Source organism: Xenopus tropicalis, chromosome 4 (assembly GCF_000004195.4).
Source record: "Xenopus tropicalis strain Nigerian chromosome 4, UCB_Xtro_10.0, whole genome shotgun sequence".
Taxonomy (NCBI): Eukaryota; Metazoa; Chordata; class Amphibia; order Anura; family Pipidae; genus Xenopus; species Xenopus tropicalis.
This window is the reverse complement of record NC_030680.2, coordinates 47,675,128-47,692,435: the sequence shown is the minus strand read 5'-3', so window position 1 is coordinate 47,692,435 and position 17,308 is coordinate 47,675,128. Positions and strand designations below refer to the sequence as shown.

At 40.5% G+C, this 17,308-nt stretch overlaps 1 protein-coding gene across 1 annotated transcript in view; it reads left to right on the top strand.

The window, feature by feature from the left end:
* cyp2j2 (cytochrome P450 family 2 subfamily J member 2) overlaps positions 1 to 9,121 on the top strand; it is a 120,346-nt gene extending 111,225 nt beyond the window's left edge. The window contains exons 7-9 of the mRNA XM_031900740.1: positions 62 to 249; positions 960 to 1,101; positions 8,761 to 9,121. Coding sequence (XP_031756600.1) covers positions 62 to 249; positions 960 to 1,101; positions 8,761 to 8,948 — 518 coding nt within the window. The 3' untranslated portion in view covers positions 8,949 to 9,121. The remainder of the gene's footprint in view (positions 1 to 61; positions 250 to 959; positions 1,102 to 8,760) is intronic.
* The last annotated feature ends 8,187 nt before the right edge of the window (positions 9,122 to 17,308 follow it).

Below are 17,308 nucleotides of genomic sequence, written 5' to 3'. Positions count from 1 at the left end.
AGTACTAATAAATGTTTTATGCTCAATGGTGATTGGTAAAAATGATTTACATTTTTTCCAGAAAAGTGTCGTGAGGAAATTGACAGAGTTCTTGGTACAAGAGACCATCTAGAATATGAGGACAGAGAAAACATGACATATACACAAGCTGTTTTGCAAGAGGTGCAGCGGTTTGCCTCAGTTGTACCTTTGGGAGTACCCCATTCAACCATAAAAGATGTGCAGCTACATGATTTTACCATTCCAAAGGTAGGTGCTGACATAATTAAGGACCAGTAATGTCAAAACACAAGATACTTTGTATAATGCTTACATATATATAACTTTAAAAAAAAAACATCTATGTTACAAATAGAATTTCCGTCATATAGAATTACAGAATATCTGTTTTAAAATACTTTCTCGCTAATGTGAGCCCTATAGGCTGCTGACGATCTAAACTGTTTAAGGCCAAGAACAATTATACCAAATTGGGAGTTCCTCCCTCCCCCAGTGAGAAAATGCACTAACCTCTTGCTTTGGGCCTGTATTTCAAATTTAGCAGGCATCCAGCCCAACACTTGGGAGCCAAAGATACATGGTGATCCCTCGTTCCTTAGCAATCTACCTCCAGGAGGTTCTTTTTTTAATAGAAGAGGTGCACTTGCCTGTAGTAAGAGAGAGACTAGTTTTGTCACTGGGGGGTGCCTGGTGGGTATATGTTTCCTTGCCCTTTGACAGTCAGTAGACTAGTCTATAGAGAAAAATAAATCTAATTTGTTTTTAAAAGCTGAATTTCAGAATTTGTAAATAAAAAAAGTCATAACTGCAGATATAAAAATCACAATTTGTGGTATAATCATACATTTAGGGAAAGTGAAACCACTTTAATAATAGAAGCGATCCTATTTTACATTCATAAATGAAGGGGTTCTTTGCCATTTATTGAGTTTTTTTAGGTTATCTCTCTATTTTTCCAGGGAACATTAATAATCACGGACCTGTCTTCAGTCCATTATGATGAGACACACTGGAAATACCCTCATGAGTTTAATCCAGAAAACTTCTTGAATGAGGAGGGGGAGCTGCTGAAAATTGAATCCTTCCTACCTTTCTCTGCAGGTAAGCCCTCCTCCTTATATCAGTCACAAGGTTTTTAGTATTGTCTTAATAATCATTTTCCCAACTTTAAAAGCATGGTAAATAAAAAGCTCCTTTGTTTTTAAAGGTGTTGAACTTACTTAGGCAGCAGCCCTAGCTGTCTGTAACCACAGAAGCTATTTTTTTCTTTTCTACATCTAAGTAACTATAAGTAGCTTGAAGGAAGTGATCAGTAAAATGAAAATGAAAAGTCCAACACATTTTAGGGAAAATCGGTAGAATTACTAGATATAGTATAAACTTTTAAGTGTGAAATTATATGGCTTATGACATTTAAAAATTTTGATCTGGCTATATTTCTGAAGCAGCCATAAAGAAATGTATCCAACCTTTATTACTAAATTGAATAACATAAAAGTGCAGAAATGCAATTTTTACATATTGCGGAGGGACTTCACAATATGCCTTTTTGCTGTGAACATATAAGATGTTGCTTACTACGCAAACACTGGGACAAAATCTGCTGAATTGTTACTGTGAAATACCTAGGATAGATGTGTTTCTATTTTGCTGGACAGGGCTCCAGTGGCATGCATATAAAAGTATAAGTAAATCTGGCCAAACAGGTAGAAATTTAAGATGGCAATTCATCCCAGGCAGAATAAGTCAGCAGTGATGCTTCCTCTGCCAAGGGTGGCCAATTCAAGCAAAGATCTGCTTATTTGGGGACCTTGTCATATGACATCTTTATGTATATGGCCAGCTTAAGAGTCCAACTCATTGGTCACAAATACAGGACTTTTCTAATTTATTAATTAAAATATCCCTAAAAAACAAATGTAAAAATTAAATAGTTAACTCTACAACAGCAGCCTCTATGTTACACACAGATATACCAAATATATTTGCAATGTATTTTTAGCTGTTACTTGTAGTCTGGTGGATTTGTTTTCCCGTCACACAATATAATAATTAAGGGCCAATTAAGAGTAATAAATCCTTTGTAATTTGCCCCAGGTTAAGGCATTTCCATGAGTCAACAAATAAAATAGTCATTATCCGAACTAGCTTACAGACAGGTTGAGGCAGGATACATCTTGCATCCAATGAACTCGCTGATTACTGGGTGTTACTTATTCTTTCACTTCTTATGAAGCCCCTTTATACAGTACAGCAAACTGAACATCCAATGATACAGTTCAAGATATGCTGTTTTGCAGGTTGCCGGGAACTTTCTCCCAGAAGTTTTCTGTCCTATGTGTTATGTTCTAATACTAGATATTTCATTTTTTTTTAACATATAATTTTAGTGTATTATCATTTCTGGAGTGAGTAACAATTTGTTACAACAGAAAAACAAAATGCATTAATTAGATGGAAGCTCTGTTTTCAGGGATGCACCGAATCCACTTTTTTCGCCGAACCCCCAAATCCCTCGTAAAGGTTGAACAAGTTTTGAAATGCAAACGTTTTGTTATAGTAACATAGTAACATAGTAAGTTGGGTTGAAAAAAGACATACGTCCATCAAGTTCAACCATAATGCCTATATATAACCTGCCCTAACTACTAGTTGATCCAGAGGAAGGCAAAAAACCCCATCTGAAGCCTCTCTAATTTGCCGCAGAGGGGAAAAAATTCCTTCCTGACTCAAGATGGCAATCGGACCAGTCCCTGGATCAACTTGTACTGAGGGCTATCTCCCATAACCCTGTATTCCCTCACTTTCTAAGAATCCATCCAGCCCCTTCTTAAAGTTATATAATGTATCAGCCAGTACGACTGATTCGGGGAGGGAATTCCAGAACTTCACAGCTCTCACTGTAAAAAATCCTTTCCGAATATTTAAATAGAACCTCCCTTCTTCTAAATGGAGTGGGTGTCCTCGTGTTCGTTGGAAGGACCTACTGGTAAATAAAACATTAGAAAAGTTATTATATGTTCCCCTTATATATTTATACATAGTCATCATGTCACCTCTTAAGCGCCTCTTCTCCAGTGTAAACAGACCCAACTTGGCCAGTCTTTCTTCATAACTGAGACTTTCCATACCCTTTACCAGCTTAGTTGCCCTTCTCTGGACCCTCTCTAACTCAATAATGTCCCGTTTGAGCACTGGAGACCAAAACTGAACAGCATATTCTAGATGGAGCCTTACCAGCGCTCTGTAAAGGGGAAGAATAACCCCCTCCTCCCGTGAATCTATACCCCTGTTAATACAGCTCAAAACCTTGTTTGCCCTTGCAGCTGCTGCCTGGCATTGCTTGCTACAGCCAAGTTTATTATCTACAAGGACTCCAAGGTCCTTCTCCATTATGGATTTGCCTAGTGCAGTCCCATTAAGGGTATACGGGGCTTGATACCTGATGAAAGAGAGTCTGAGAATATCAGAAACAAGGGCCACTGCAATTCTGCCCCTAGCTCTCTCAGTACCCGAGGGTGTATTCCATCTGGCCCAGGTGCCTTGTTTACATTTATCGTGTGTAACCCTTTAAGCACCATATCCTGTGCCAACCACTGTGTAGTTGGAGCTGAGGCAACAGTGAAGCTATTGGGTGGGACTTGGCCCTCTGGCTCCTCTACTGTATACACAGAAGAAAAGAACTGGTTAAGCACATCTGCCTTTTCTGTATCTGCTGTAACCATATTGTTACTATAACTCAATGGGGCCACACCCTCAACCTGAATCTTTTTACTATTAATATACTTAAAAAACTTTTTGGGGTTAGTCTTGGCCTCGGCCGTGATGCGCTCCTCATTTTCTATCTTTGCCTTCCGGATTGCTGTTTTACAACACTTGTTATAGTGTTTATAATCATTAAACGCAGCTACTGTCCCCTCTGACTTATATTTCTTAAAAGCTTTCCTTTTTTTCCCTATTAACTTAACCTCTGAGTTAAGCCACATAGGGTGATTCTTAACACTTCTACTTTTTCTTATTAATGGAATGAATTGAGAACAGTAATGATTTAATATTTTAAATGACAACCATTTCTGCTCTGTGTTTTTATCAGAAAACGTAATGCCCCAATCTATGCCCTGAAGCACTGCCCTTAAGGAGCTAAAATTTGCCTTCCTAAAATTCAGTGTCTTTGTTGCCCCCGTGTAAATTTGTTTCCTGCACCAAACGTCAAATTAAATAACATTATGGTCACTATTACCCAGGGGTTCAACCACTTGCACATTTGCTATACATTCTGGGTCATTAGAGATCACTAGATCTAGTATAGCATGGTTCCTGGTTGGCTCCTCAACAACCTGTGACATAAAGTTGTCATGCAGCAAGTTTATAAACTTGTTCCCATTTACTGTCCTGTCAGTACTATTGCCAAGGTAATTAAAATCCCCCATTATTATCACTTGCCCCAAACTAGCAGCCTTTTCTATTTGCAACAGGAGCTGGGCCTCCTCCTCTTCGCTTATATTAGGGGGTCTATAGCATACCCCTACAATTAGTTTGGTAGATTCTTTACTATCTGTGAGAAGCTCAACCCATAAGGATTCAGCTCCCTCTGTTACCCCCATCACTTCCTCCTTAATATTTGCTTTTAATTCTTGCTTAATGAACAGACACACTCCTCCTCCTTTTCTAATGCCCCTGTCCCTTCCCTTTGAAACAATTTATACCCCCCAATATTAACAGCCCAGTCATGAGACTCATTCAACCAAGTTTCAGCAACACCAATCACATCATATTTCCGTTCCAAAGCCAGTACCTCCAGCTCTCCCATTTTACCAGTCAGACTCCTTGCATTGGTAAACATACATTTAATACTGGTTCCGGCGTGAGAATGATGTGTAAACAACTTATGGGCCTCCCTGCCATTATCATTATCCCGAAGCAAGTCTCCTCCCCCATTTTCCCTTACTATGCCCACTACCTCATCTATCCTGTCTACCACAGAATTTCCAGCTGCACCCTCCCCCCCCCACTCCTAGTTTAAAATCTCCTCCAACCCGCTAGCCATCTTTTCCCCCAAAGCAGCTGCCCCATCATCATTGAGGTGCAGCCAGGGTCGGACTGGGGGGTGCAGGGCCCACCGGGGCTCCCACCCCAGGGGCCCTGCAGGTGCCCCAGCCGCGTCCCCTAACCCCCCCAAGGGCCCCCCTAACCCCCCCGAAGGGCCCCCGCCTGACGTCCTCCCCGAGCGCATATAAATTGAACGCGTCGGGGAGGAACAGTCAGTAGCGGGGAGCGCCGGCAAAGGTCGGACTGGGCCGCTGGGGCCCACTAGGGCCGGGGCCCACCGGGATTTTTCCCGGTGTCCCGGCGGCCCAGTCCGACCCTGGGTGCAGCCCATCCCTGGCAAAGAGCCTGTAGCCGATTGAGAAATCAGCCCAGTTCTCGAGAAACCCAAAGCCCTCCTCCCTGCACCAATCTCTCAGCCACGCATTAATCTCCCTAAGCTCCCGCTGCCTTCTTAACGTTGCTCGTGGCACAGGTAATATCTCTGAGAAAATTACCTTGGAAGTCCTCGCCCTCAACTTTCGCACCTAGCTTTTTAAAATCATTCTTGAGGACTTCCCCCCCCCCCCCTCTTTGTCATTGGTACCTATGTGTACCAAGACCGCCGGGTCTTCCCCAGCCCGTCCACTCGTTCCACCACATGCCGAACCCTAGCACCAGGCAAGCAACACACAGTTCGACATGTAGGGTCTTTGCGACAAATTACCCTATCCACCTTTCTAATAATTGAATCCCCTACAACTATAGCCTGCCTTCCCTTCCTAGCACTACTCCCCCCACCTATATTAGAGGTGCCGGCTCCCAGGGTGCTCTGAGAGTCAGTCTGCTCCATACATGCTAGCTCAGAGCTGCCTTCCCCAGCATCTTCACCTAAAGCGGAAAATCTGTTGGTTTGTACAAGCAGTGAACCAGCCCCCCTACCCTTGTGTCCCCTACTGCCCCTCTTAATTGTTACAAATTTATCTCCCTCATTAACCTCCACTGTCCCTTCTCCACCCCCCACTACACCGGCCCCTGCCAGTGGTTGCTCAGTGAGCCTCCTGTTCTCCCCCATGTTTGCAGCTGCCCTCAGTGCTGCCAGTTCCCCCCTTAGATTCTGCACCTCAGATTCCAAGAGGAAAACCCACCTGCATCTCTCACAAGTAAATGCTGCATGGAACTGCTGCTCCAGGACCACATACATGCAACAAGATGCACACTGAGTAACACCAGCAATCATACTGCAACTCCTATTGCGACTGGGTACTCCCGAGTGCAATCCCTTGTATAGTGCCTTTTAAGTTTCAAACGCCTTTTTTGTTTTTAACGCCTGCTATACACTTAATTTACATGCAACACTTTAGATTACATGCAACACTCGCTTAGCAGCTCCCACACTCGCTGTGCAGCCAGAAACTTATTGAGGTTCAAAAATGAGCAGTCATCTGTTAAAGTCACTTTCCACTCTTGAAATAACTGTTTTTGACTTCCATTTAGATCTAACTATTAAGCGGGCTGCTGTTGCTGTGTGATTGACCAATTTCTGGACAAAGTGGCATTAATGGCAAGCAGTAATGTTAATACTGCTCTTATGAGGTTGCAGACCTCTTTCCAAAATGTTATTTTGGGGCAGTTAGTGGGGGAGAGTTAGTAGCTAATTTTGCTCATATGTACTGGTGCCCAGATCAGATTGAGACCTTGTTAAACCTATTGGAAACTCTGGGTTGGAAAGGACTGGCATAAGGAGGGAGGTAGAGATATCATAATTTTTTTTTTGTTGGCATCTTTGCCAAATATTCACCGTGAACTGGAGTTAGGAGAAAGTGGTATCTTAGTCTTATGAGAAAGCAACAGATTACTGGCCTCATTGATATCTGCTAGATAAAAGAACTGATCTTGGTATTCTGCTCCTAGTATCTTTACATATAAATCTCTTACTGTATGCTTTTAAACCTCTTTGTGGGGACTGTAACCTGTAAGGTTTCAAATAAATATAGTAAAAGAGTTAATATATTCATTTTCACTGCTGCAATGTGGCCAAACCAGTATAGGGGTCTGCTTTTCCAATTTCTCAAGTCTTGTGTCATTTGTTTAAATAGGGAGATGTAATTGGTTGTAATAAGATTTCGGTATTTAGGGGTGGGGTTAATGCCTAAATATCTAAGGTGAGTAATTTTCCAATTATTATTAAAGGACTGTATCTGTGTCCTTTTTGCTTGGGTGTCCATGTTAAGGAGTAGTCCCTCAGTCTTGGACCAATTAATTTTATGGCCAGATATGTTACTATATTGTTATAATGTAGATTAGGTAGGGAGATAAACGGGTTGCTAAGTGTCAGGAAGACATTGTCCGCAAGCGGTGAGACACTGTGAGTGTCAGTTCCAGTACTGATTTTGGTAATATCTTAGTGTGCCCTTTTTTGGCAGCCAGCGATTCTATACAGATTGCATATAAGAGCAGAAAAAAGGGGTATCTCGTTGTGTCCCATTGTTAATAAGAATAGGAGATCCTCTATCCCCATTAAGCTTCAGATATGCTTTAGGGTGTAAATATAACAGTACTGCATTTAGTAAAGGCACTATAAAGCCCATGTGTTGTAACAGCTTCATCATATATGTCCAATAATACTAGATATGTCTAATATATGACCGTAAAGAAAATATGACACAGTTTTGTGCATTTGTATTTAAAAAATAAAGTTGAGCTGAAGAAAATATTTAATACATGCTGCTTAAGCCTGCCACCCTCCACTTTGATTCAGGTGTCTGTAGTGCAGGCATGAGCAGTAGAAGAATAAAGTGACTTATGGTTTTAACTATACTACAGTATTTGTAAGAAAGCGCCAACTCCAAACACATAATAATTTCTTCAACACAGGATTAGGTGGAGGAAGGCTGCTCATTAACACACCACATTTAAACAAAAACCGCCCCTTTTTTTTATATTTCACTTTTAAACGCATGTATACACTTTTCTCACCAATTTGATTATTTGTGTTTTTTGTATTATATACAGGCATGAATTGTTATATAGGATGTTACACATGTACTATATGTAAAGCATTCTGCAGAATAAATATAGCATTCCAGCTTGCACTATTGTTACTAATCTATTGAAAATAAAATGCCTCAACCTTTCCTTCTCATTTAAACTCCGCCACTTTTCACACTATTACACATTGGTTATAGCAATACAAAAACACTAGTGGGGTCCTTTACTACCAGCTTAGTAGTTGCAGGTCCACAAATTGGGCCTCAGTCGGGTATTGTGTCAACATGCGCTCCTTGTATTTTCATATAGTTGCTTTTGGTGGTGCTGTCTTCATCCTGCTTCCTGTTCCGAATTAAGCACTGTTGCACCTATTGACACAGCTACTGAACTCTGAAGCTACTGTCACTTTCAAACCAGGTGGTAGCTGCAGGGTTCCCACAGTAGCCTGCATGAATTGCTGTGGTGCAGTCAGTAACACCTAAAGAATAGGGCACACTCGTCACTCACACCCCAAACAGTGGAAATGACATTTGAGAGCTAGAAAATTTTCTGAGCAATTGTGTAAATTTTGACACATCAGCCATGACACAACTTCCTATGGCAACCACGTAACACTGAAATTGTAGGTTAAACACCTCCATTGTGTGTACAAAACATTGTGATAGTGTCTAAACCTGTACTTTGCACACTGCAAATGCATGTTTGTATTTTGGTTCCTCATCATTACCTTATCTTTTGTCCCAGGGCCGCGGGTTTGTCTTGGGGAAAATCTTGCACGCATGGAGATTTTTCTCTTCTTTACAGCTATGCTACAACATTTTGAATTCCACTTGCCAGATCCTACATGCCGTCCTGATTTCACTCCAGTGTTCGGTTTAACTCAAGCCCCCAAACAATTCAAAATGAAGCTGGTGCCCCGCAGACAAACCTGATCTGAAGACAGTCACACAGAAAAACAAGTTTCAAGTTTTATTGTCATATACAAATAACAATGAAGCATCATTACTGTAATGAAATTTTTTGAACCCGTGTTCCTCCCAACTTTACATAGACAAAAAAAATACAAATATTTAATAAAAGTGAGCAATAAAGGTACAAGTATTTACAATAAAAATAAAATGCAATGAAATATTTGAAATTGTGCAGTGAGGATTTAAAGTGGCTTTGCTTAAAGTGACACTGCGAAGAGTCCAGTAGTCATGGGGAGGCAGAATGTCAGCAGTTCAGAAGCCTGATGGCTTGTGGGTAGAAACTGTCTCTGTATCTGCTGGTGCGGGTCTGGATGCTCCTGTACCACCTGCCTGATGGTAGGAGTGTGAAAGTCTGTGGCTGGGGTCAGAGAGGATCCGCTGCATCTTCCTCCTACAGCGCTGTCTGTATAGGTCCTGCATGGCCGGCAGTTCAGTTCTGGTGATGCGCTGTGCTGATCTCACCACCCTCTGCAGAGCTTTGCGGTCCAAAGCATTACAGCTGCCATACCAGGTGGTGATACAGCCGGACAGAATACTCTCAATGGTGCATCGATAGAAGTTTGTGAGTATTCTGGAGTCCATGCCGAACCTCCTCAGACACCACAGAAAGAAGAGCCGCTGTCTTGCCGCTTTTGTGATCACACCAACGTGGTGAGACCAACTCAGATCCTCACTGATATTGATGCCCAGGAATCTGAAGCAGCTGACTCTCCACCTCTGCTCCCTCAATGTGAATGGGGGTGTGGTCTCCTCCCTGCAGTCTCCTGTAATCCACAATGAGCTCCTTGGTTTAAACAAATGCAAACTCAAACAAACTGATTTGAAGTAAACATGAAGGTTTTCTAAAAGCTCAGTTGACAAAGCTTTTAAAAGGGAAGCAAAATGAAAATATACCTTACAGTTATCTAAATGCAATAGTTACTCAATGAGGACTTAGAAATGCTGTATCTTTTCTAGAAAACATTATATTTTAATTTGCATTTACATTTATTTTGTTCGGCTTTCTGACTGCAGTCATGAAAATGTTATACCGAACAAAACTGACCAGGTATGGCAACAGGTAAACATCTTACTACATATCAGGACTACTTCAGTGAAAGCATTTTTATATTTTCAGAACATATACAGGATATAGTATATGATATGTCAGTACTGTGAATAATTTGAATAATTTTCTACTGGTTCTTTAAAACTGGATACAGAATGAGAGTGTAAAATGAACGTTGAGCCTGGCTATACACTATAAATATACTGGCCTATATTCATAAGAGTTGTTGTTTTTCTCTAGATTTCCCAAAAGCATTCGGCTCCTTCTCATAAAACTTCTGGTTTCATCAGAAACTCACTAGTTTTACAAATGATTATGCAAAAGGATCTGGAGCAAGAGAAATCTTTCATGCATGAGTTACAACATATATTCAAATTTTGGGAGTGTAGCATTTGCAGTGGTGTAGACAAGATGTGCCAACTTGAAGGGGGAATTCACAAAAGTGATATTGAGACAAAATAAAAGTGGAGATAGATTTGTCGGATTTTCCACCTAATTCACAAACCTCTATCTCCACTTTTGTGAATTTGTCTTTTAAACAGACAGTTTTCAGATTTTGTCATTTTCCAGACATTTTTTTTATGAATTTGCCTTTAGCTCTTAGTAAATCTGTCGGTGCCATCAAACCCAGTCGCACAGCTACATGAGCCTTGGGGTAAGGAATTTACCAGCAGGATTTTGCATTTCATTTGCCATTTCACTTTGGGGGCATTTCCTGAGGGGTAATTTTAGTTTTCCCTGGGAAACTATATATCATTTTTTCAGGACAATCTTGGCTTTCAAATGCTTTCTATATTTCTGTATAATTCCGCTCCTGTGATTTATAGTTACATAGTTACATAGGGTTGAAAAAAGACCAGTGTCCATCAAGTTCAACCCATCCAAGTAAACCCAGCACACCTAACCCACACCTACCAATCTATACACTCATATACATAAACTATAAATACAACCACTGTAGATATTAGTATCACAATAGCCTTGGATATTCTGATTGTTCAAGAACTCATCTAGGCCCCTCTTAAAGGCATTAAGAGAATCTGCCATTACCACAACTCTAGGAAGGGCATTCCACAACCTCACTGCCCTCACCGTGAAAAACCACCTACGCTGCTTCAAATGGAAGCTCCGTTCCTCTAATCTAAAGGGGTGACCTCTGGTGCGTTGATTGTTTTTATGGGAAATAAGAACACCCCCTATCTGCCTATAATCCCCTCTAATGTACTTGTACAGAGTAATCATGTCCCCTCGCAAGCGCCTCTTTTCCAGAGAAAACAACCTCAACCTCGACAGTCTCACCTCATAGTTTAAATCTTCCATCCCCTTAACCAGTTTAGTTGCACGTCTCTGCACTCTCTCCAGCTCATTAATATCCCTCTTAAGGACTGGAGCCCAAAACTGCACCGCATACTCAAGGTGAGGCCTTACCAGGGACCTATAAAGGGGCAAAATTATGTTCTCATCCTTTGAGTCAATGCCCTTTTTTATACAAGACAGCACTTTATTTGCTTTAGTAGCCACAGAATGACACTGCCTGGAATTAGACAACTTGTTATCAACAAAAACCCCTAGATCCTTCTCCATTAAGGATACCCCCAACAAACTACCATTCAGTAGATAGTTCGCGTTTATATTATTCCTACCAAAATGCATAACTTCGCACTTATCAACATTGAACCTCATTTTCCAGTTTGCTGCCCAGTTTTCTAATTTTGTCAAATCGCTCTGCAAAGCGGCAGCATCCTGCATGGAACTTATAGTTTTGCACAATTTTGTGTCATCAACAAAAATAGAAACAGTACTTTCTATGCCCTCCTCCAGGTCATTAATAAACAAGTTAAAAAGCAAAGGACCAAGGACTGACCCCTGCGGTACTCCACTAACCACACTGGTCCAATTAGAAAATGTTCCATTTACAACCACTCTTTGTACTCTATCCTTCAGCCAGTTCTCTATCCAATTACAAATATTATGTTCTAGGCCAATATTCCTTAATTTGATCATTAACCTTCTGTGAGGTACTGTATCAAACTCTTTAGCAAAGTCCAAGTAGATGACATCAACTGCCATTCCAGCATCGAGGTTCCTACTCACCTCCTCATAAAAGGCGACTAAATTAGTCTGGCAAGATCTGTTACGCATAAAACCATGCTGGCACAAACTAATAGTATTGTGAACTGCAATGTATTCAAGTACCCTATCCCTTATTACCCCTTCCAAAATTTTTCCTACTACTGATGTCAGACTAACAGGCCTATAGTTTTCAGGCTGAGAACGGGATCCCTTTTTAAATAACGGCACCACATTAGCAATCCGCCAGTCTCTCGGCACCATGCCAGACCTCAATGAATCCTGAAAAATTAAGTGAAGAGGTTTGGCAAAATGGGTTATGGGACTAAATGCCTTCTTCTCTAGCCCCTACTCATCGCTGGTCAGCAGCAATCCAGCCCACACACCAACATGCCCAGTAATTGAGCTAGGGCCCAGTGGGTTTTTATAGAGATCACGGGAGCACTTACCGGACCATCAGTGTGTGCTCAACGTACAGCCGAAACCCAGACGGCGAATTAGACTGCCAAACAAACCTTTGTACGGAGCAACGCCAACACTGTTGTTTTCATAAAAATCTTACTTTATTTATCCATTCTTCTTAAAAAGGCATATTGTGCTTATACAGAAAAAAGACCATACGCTTGACGCGTTTCGTGGTATCTCACCACTTTCTCAAAAGCTGCATGGTATTCTCATTCAGGAGAGGCCTTTTATGCATCACTAAGGCCCTTCCCACAATAAATTAACCCTTACAACACATCTATTAACCAATATATATTAGTTAAAACCAACAATATCAATCAGAATTACAGAGCATCACAGTGTAATTTAAAACTTATAACTTATCAAACACCTCTCAGCCATTGCGAAACAGATACAGACGGCAACAGGGAAATAATGTATCATAATATTAATATTATAAGGCCACCCATATATAATCAAAAGTCAATAGAAACAGGTTAATTCCCACTCTCTATTCATACCTCCCAAGGTCTCTATAGTACCCAGCTGATAGATCCAAAATGCTTCCCTACGTAATAATCTATTCTCAAAATCACCTTTCCTAATATTGTGGCCACATGTGTCTATAATTTGAAACTGAAAATCCATATTACCCTCATGTTTCTCCATACAATGTTTAGCTATAGCCGATTTACAATCTCCTCTCCCAATGGCTGACAGATGTTCCAAGATACGTTCACATACTTTTCGAATCGTTTTTCCTATATATTGAGCTCCACATCTACATGTAATCAGATATATCACTCTTTGTGACATGCAATTAAAATATTGTTTAATAACATAAATTTTCCCAGTATTAGTACTCTTGAACTCTTTAGATATTTTTAAATATTGACATGCTTTACATCTTTTCCTCCCACAGCGATAATTGCCCTTATTTTTAAGCCAAGATATATTGCTATTCGATTGTTTAGAAGCATATAAGCTCCGAGAAAGACGCGATGCAATATCCTTGTCTTTTTTGTATACAAAAGATGGTCTCTCCTCTAAAACTCTTGCTAGAACAGAGTCCTGTAAGAGAATTCCCCAATTTTTCATGATACTCCGTTTAATCAGATAAGAGTCATTATTGTAGGTCATACAAAACCGTATTTTAGATACTGCTGTGTTATTAACTAACTGCTTACCAGATCTATCTTTCCTATTATCCCTCAACAGATCATTCCTATTACTAGCTACTGCTCGTTCATAGGCTGACCTGATAACATCTGTGCTATAACCCCTATCGAGAAAGCGGTCCCACAACTGCATAGCTTGATCATGAAAGGTGTCCCATGTTGAACAGATCCGACGCAACCGTAGGAACTGTCCAACAGGGACACCTCTCTTACAATTGGCCGGATGAGAGCTTCCATAATGCAATAAAGTGTTGCAAGTGATAGGTTTCCTATAAAGATCCATCTGTATTTTAGTGTTCATGGATGTTAATGAAACATCCAAAAAAGAAATCATGTGCAAATGTGACTCACAGGTAAAGGTTAAACCTCTTACTCTAGTATTACAATAATTAACAAATTCCTTAAGTGAAATCTCATCCCCATCCCAAATACCCAGACAATCGTCTATATAACGAAAAAAACACACAAGTTGTGATCTATAAGGGTTAGACAATCCAAAGACGTGGAGCCGTTCAACCCATCCCATAAAAAGATTGGCATAAGTAGGGGCAAATTGAGCTAGGGCCCAGTGGGTTTTTATCCAGTGCCCCGTTGAGGCCAGTTCAACCTTGTACCCCAATATCCCAGTATGGATGCCAGTGTGTATGTGCAGTTTGCTGATCACCAAGATGGTGGATGGGAACATGTGGTGGCCAATGCTGTCAAGCAGCTCTGTAGTTCTGGACATGCTATGGGGGCACAGATAAGTTGGGGCAAATGTCAGTGAAGTGAGTGAGTAGAGGTGGACTTTTTAAAGGCAGAGTAACAGGTCTTTGAGAGCCAGAATTCTTGCCGATTACCAGGTGTTCAAATACTTATGTGCAGCAGTACAATACATATAAATTCTTTAAAAATCATACAATGTGATTTCCTGATTTTTTTTTTTTAAATGCTGTCCCACAGTGAGAATGCACCTACAATGTGAATTTCAGACCCCTCCATGATTTCCAAGTGGAAAACTTGCAAAATCACATGGTGTTCAAATACTTATGTTCCTCACTGTATACCTCATTTATAATAAAAGGTATTTTAAATTAGGTACAACACAACACCTAATTTTCCTATAATCTTTTTTTTTTCTTTCTCTATTTCTTTTCTGCTTTCCCCACCCTCTATTAATGATATTGTGTTTCTATTTAGCATTCTGACCTGCTCACATCATCTTCTCTTCCCAGTTTACTGTTTTATCTTTTAGTAACTATTACAGGTTTGGAATCTATTATCCTAACCTGATATTGTGTTATTTTTGCACCAATATAGGTTATAGTAACATAGTAAGTTGGGTTGAAAAAAGACATACGTCCATCAAGTTCAACCATAATGCCTATATATAACCTGCCTAACTACTAGTTGATCCAGAGGAAGGCAAAAAACCCCATCTGAAGCCTCTCTAATTTGCCGCAGAGGGGAAAAAATTCCTTCCTGACTCCAAGATGGCAATCGGACCAGTCCCTGGATCAACTTGTACTAAGAGCTATCTCCCATAACCCTGTATTCCCTCACTTGCTAAGAATCCATCCAGCCCCTTCTTTAAGTTATATGATGTATCAGCCAGTACGACTGATTCGGGGAGGGAATTCCAGAACTTCACAGCTCTCACTGTAAAAAATCCTTTCCCAATATTTAAATGGAACCTCCCTTCTTCTAAACGGAGTGGGTGCCCTCGTGTCCGTTGGAAGGACCTACTGGTAAATAAAACATTAGAAAGGTTATTATATGATCCCTTTATATATTTATACATAGTTATCATGTCACCTCTTAAGCGCCTCTTCTCCAGTGTAAACAGACCCAACTTGGGCCAGTCTTTCTTCATAACTGAGACTTTCCATACCCTTTACATGATATTATTATAATATCTTAGATACCATTCGTTACAATGTACTGTTTATTATTACAGAGAAAAAAGATAGAAAGGGAAGTTTGAGAACAAACTTCATGTTGGGTTGAAAAACTTGAAGTCACTGAATGAAATCTGATCTGTTGTTGGCTTTGCCCACTTTTTCTAACCTTGGACCACAGTTATATAGTAAAAACCACTGTGGAAAGTTTGGGGACCCCGATTTTATTAGTGTGTGAATGGCGCAATTTAAATTTCCCCACTGAAAGTCAACGAGTGACATCCAGTTGGTGGCTCCACCCACTCTTTTTAACCTGGAACTGCAGTTACCCAGTGACTCTGTAAAGTTTAGGGACCCTAGAATTGATAGTTACAGAACGGCAGCAGTTTAAATTTAAACCATTAAAAGTCAATAGGTAAATTATGGTTGGTGGGTGTGCCCACTTTTTCTAATTTTGAATCGAAGTCACCCAGTGACAAACAATGGGCACCCTGGCATAAATAGTGTGAGAATGGCAGCATTTTAAATTTAAACCAATAAAATTCAATAAATGAAATCTGATTGGCTGTTAGTGGCCCAAATCACCTTTCTTATTTTTGAACTGGAGTCCACAGTGACCAACTTTGCAAAGTTTGAGGACTCAGGCATAAAAAATTGTGAGACTGACAGCATTTTACACTTCACCATTAAAAGTAAATAGGTGAAATATGATTGGCTGTTGGTGGCTCCGCCCACCTTTTCTAACTTTGAACGACAAATACCCAGTGACTAAGGGTTTAACTACTCTGGAATTAATACTTAAATAATGGCATTTGTTTAAATATAAACCAATGGATTGGCTGTTGGTGGCTTCGCCCATTTGTTCTAACCCTGAATACATAGTCCTCCAGTGACTGACTGTGCAAAGTTGGGCATGTCCCTGACATAAATAGTGTGAGAAAGGCAGCATTTTAAATTTAAACCAAAAAAAATAAAGAAGTCTTATTGGCTGTTGGTGGCCCCACCCACTTTTTTAAAACCTAAAAATGCAGTCCCCTAGTGACCCTGGTGTTAATACTGTGAGAATGACAGCAGTTTGAATATCCCTATTGAAAATCAATAGTTAAAATCTGATTGGCTGATTGACTTTTTCTAACTCTGAGACGCAGTTACCTGGTGACTAGCTTTGCAAAGTTTGGGGACCTTAGTATTAATATTTAAAGAATGACAGCAGTTTAAATTTCAACATAAGACCTCTATAGGTGAAATCTGATTGGCTGTTGTTGGCCCCACCCACTTTTCTAAACTTGCAATATAGTCACCCAGTGATTAACTTTGCAAAGTTTGGGGACCCTGACATTAAACATGTGGGAATGGCAGCAGTTAAAATTTCCTCACTGAAAATAATGAGAGAAATGTGATAGGCTTTTGGCAGCCCTGTCGACTAGTGATGGGCGAAAAGTTTCGGCAGGCATGGATTCGCTGCAAATCTCTGCGTTTCGCCATTGGCGGATTGTTTCGCGAAACGGATGAAAAATTTTGCCGCGGAAAAATTCGCCGCACGTCCAAAAATTGTCGCCGGCGTCAAAAAAGAATAGTCGCGGACGACAAAATAATAGCCGCGCGACAAAACAATAGCGTGCAATGAAATATTAGCCGCGGGCGACGAAACAATAGCCGCACGACAAAATAAGAGCCGCGGGCGACGAAACAATAGCCGCGCGA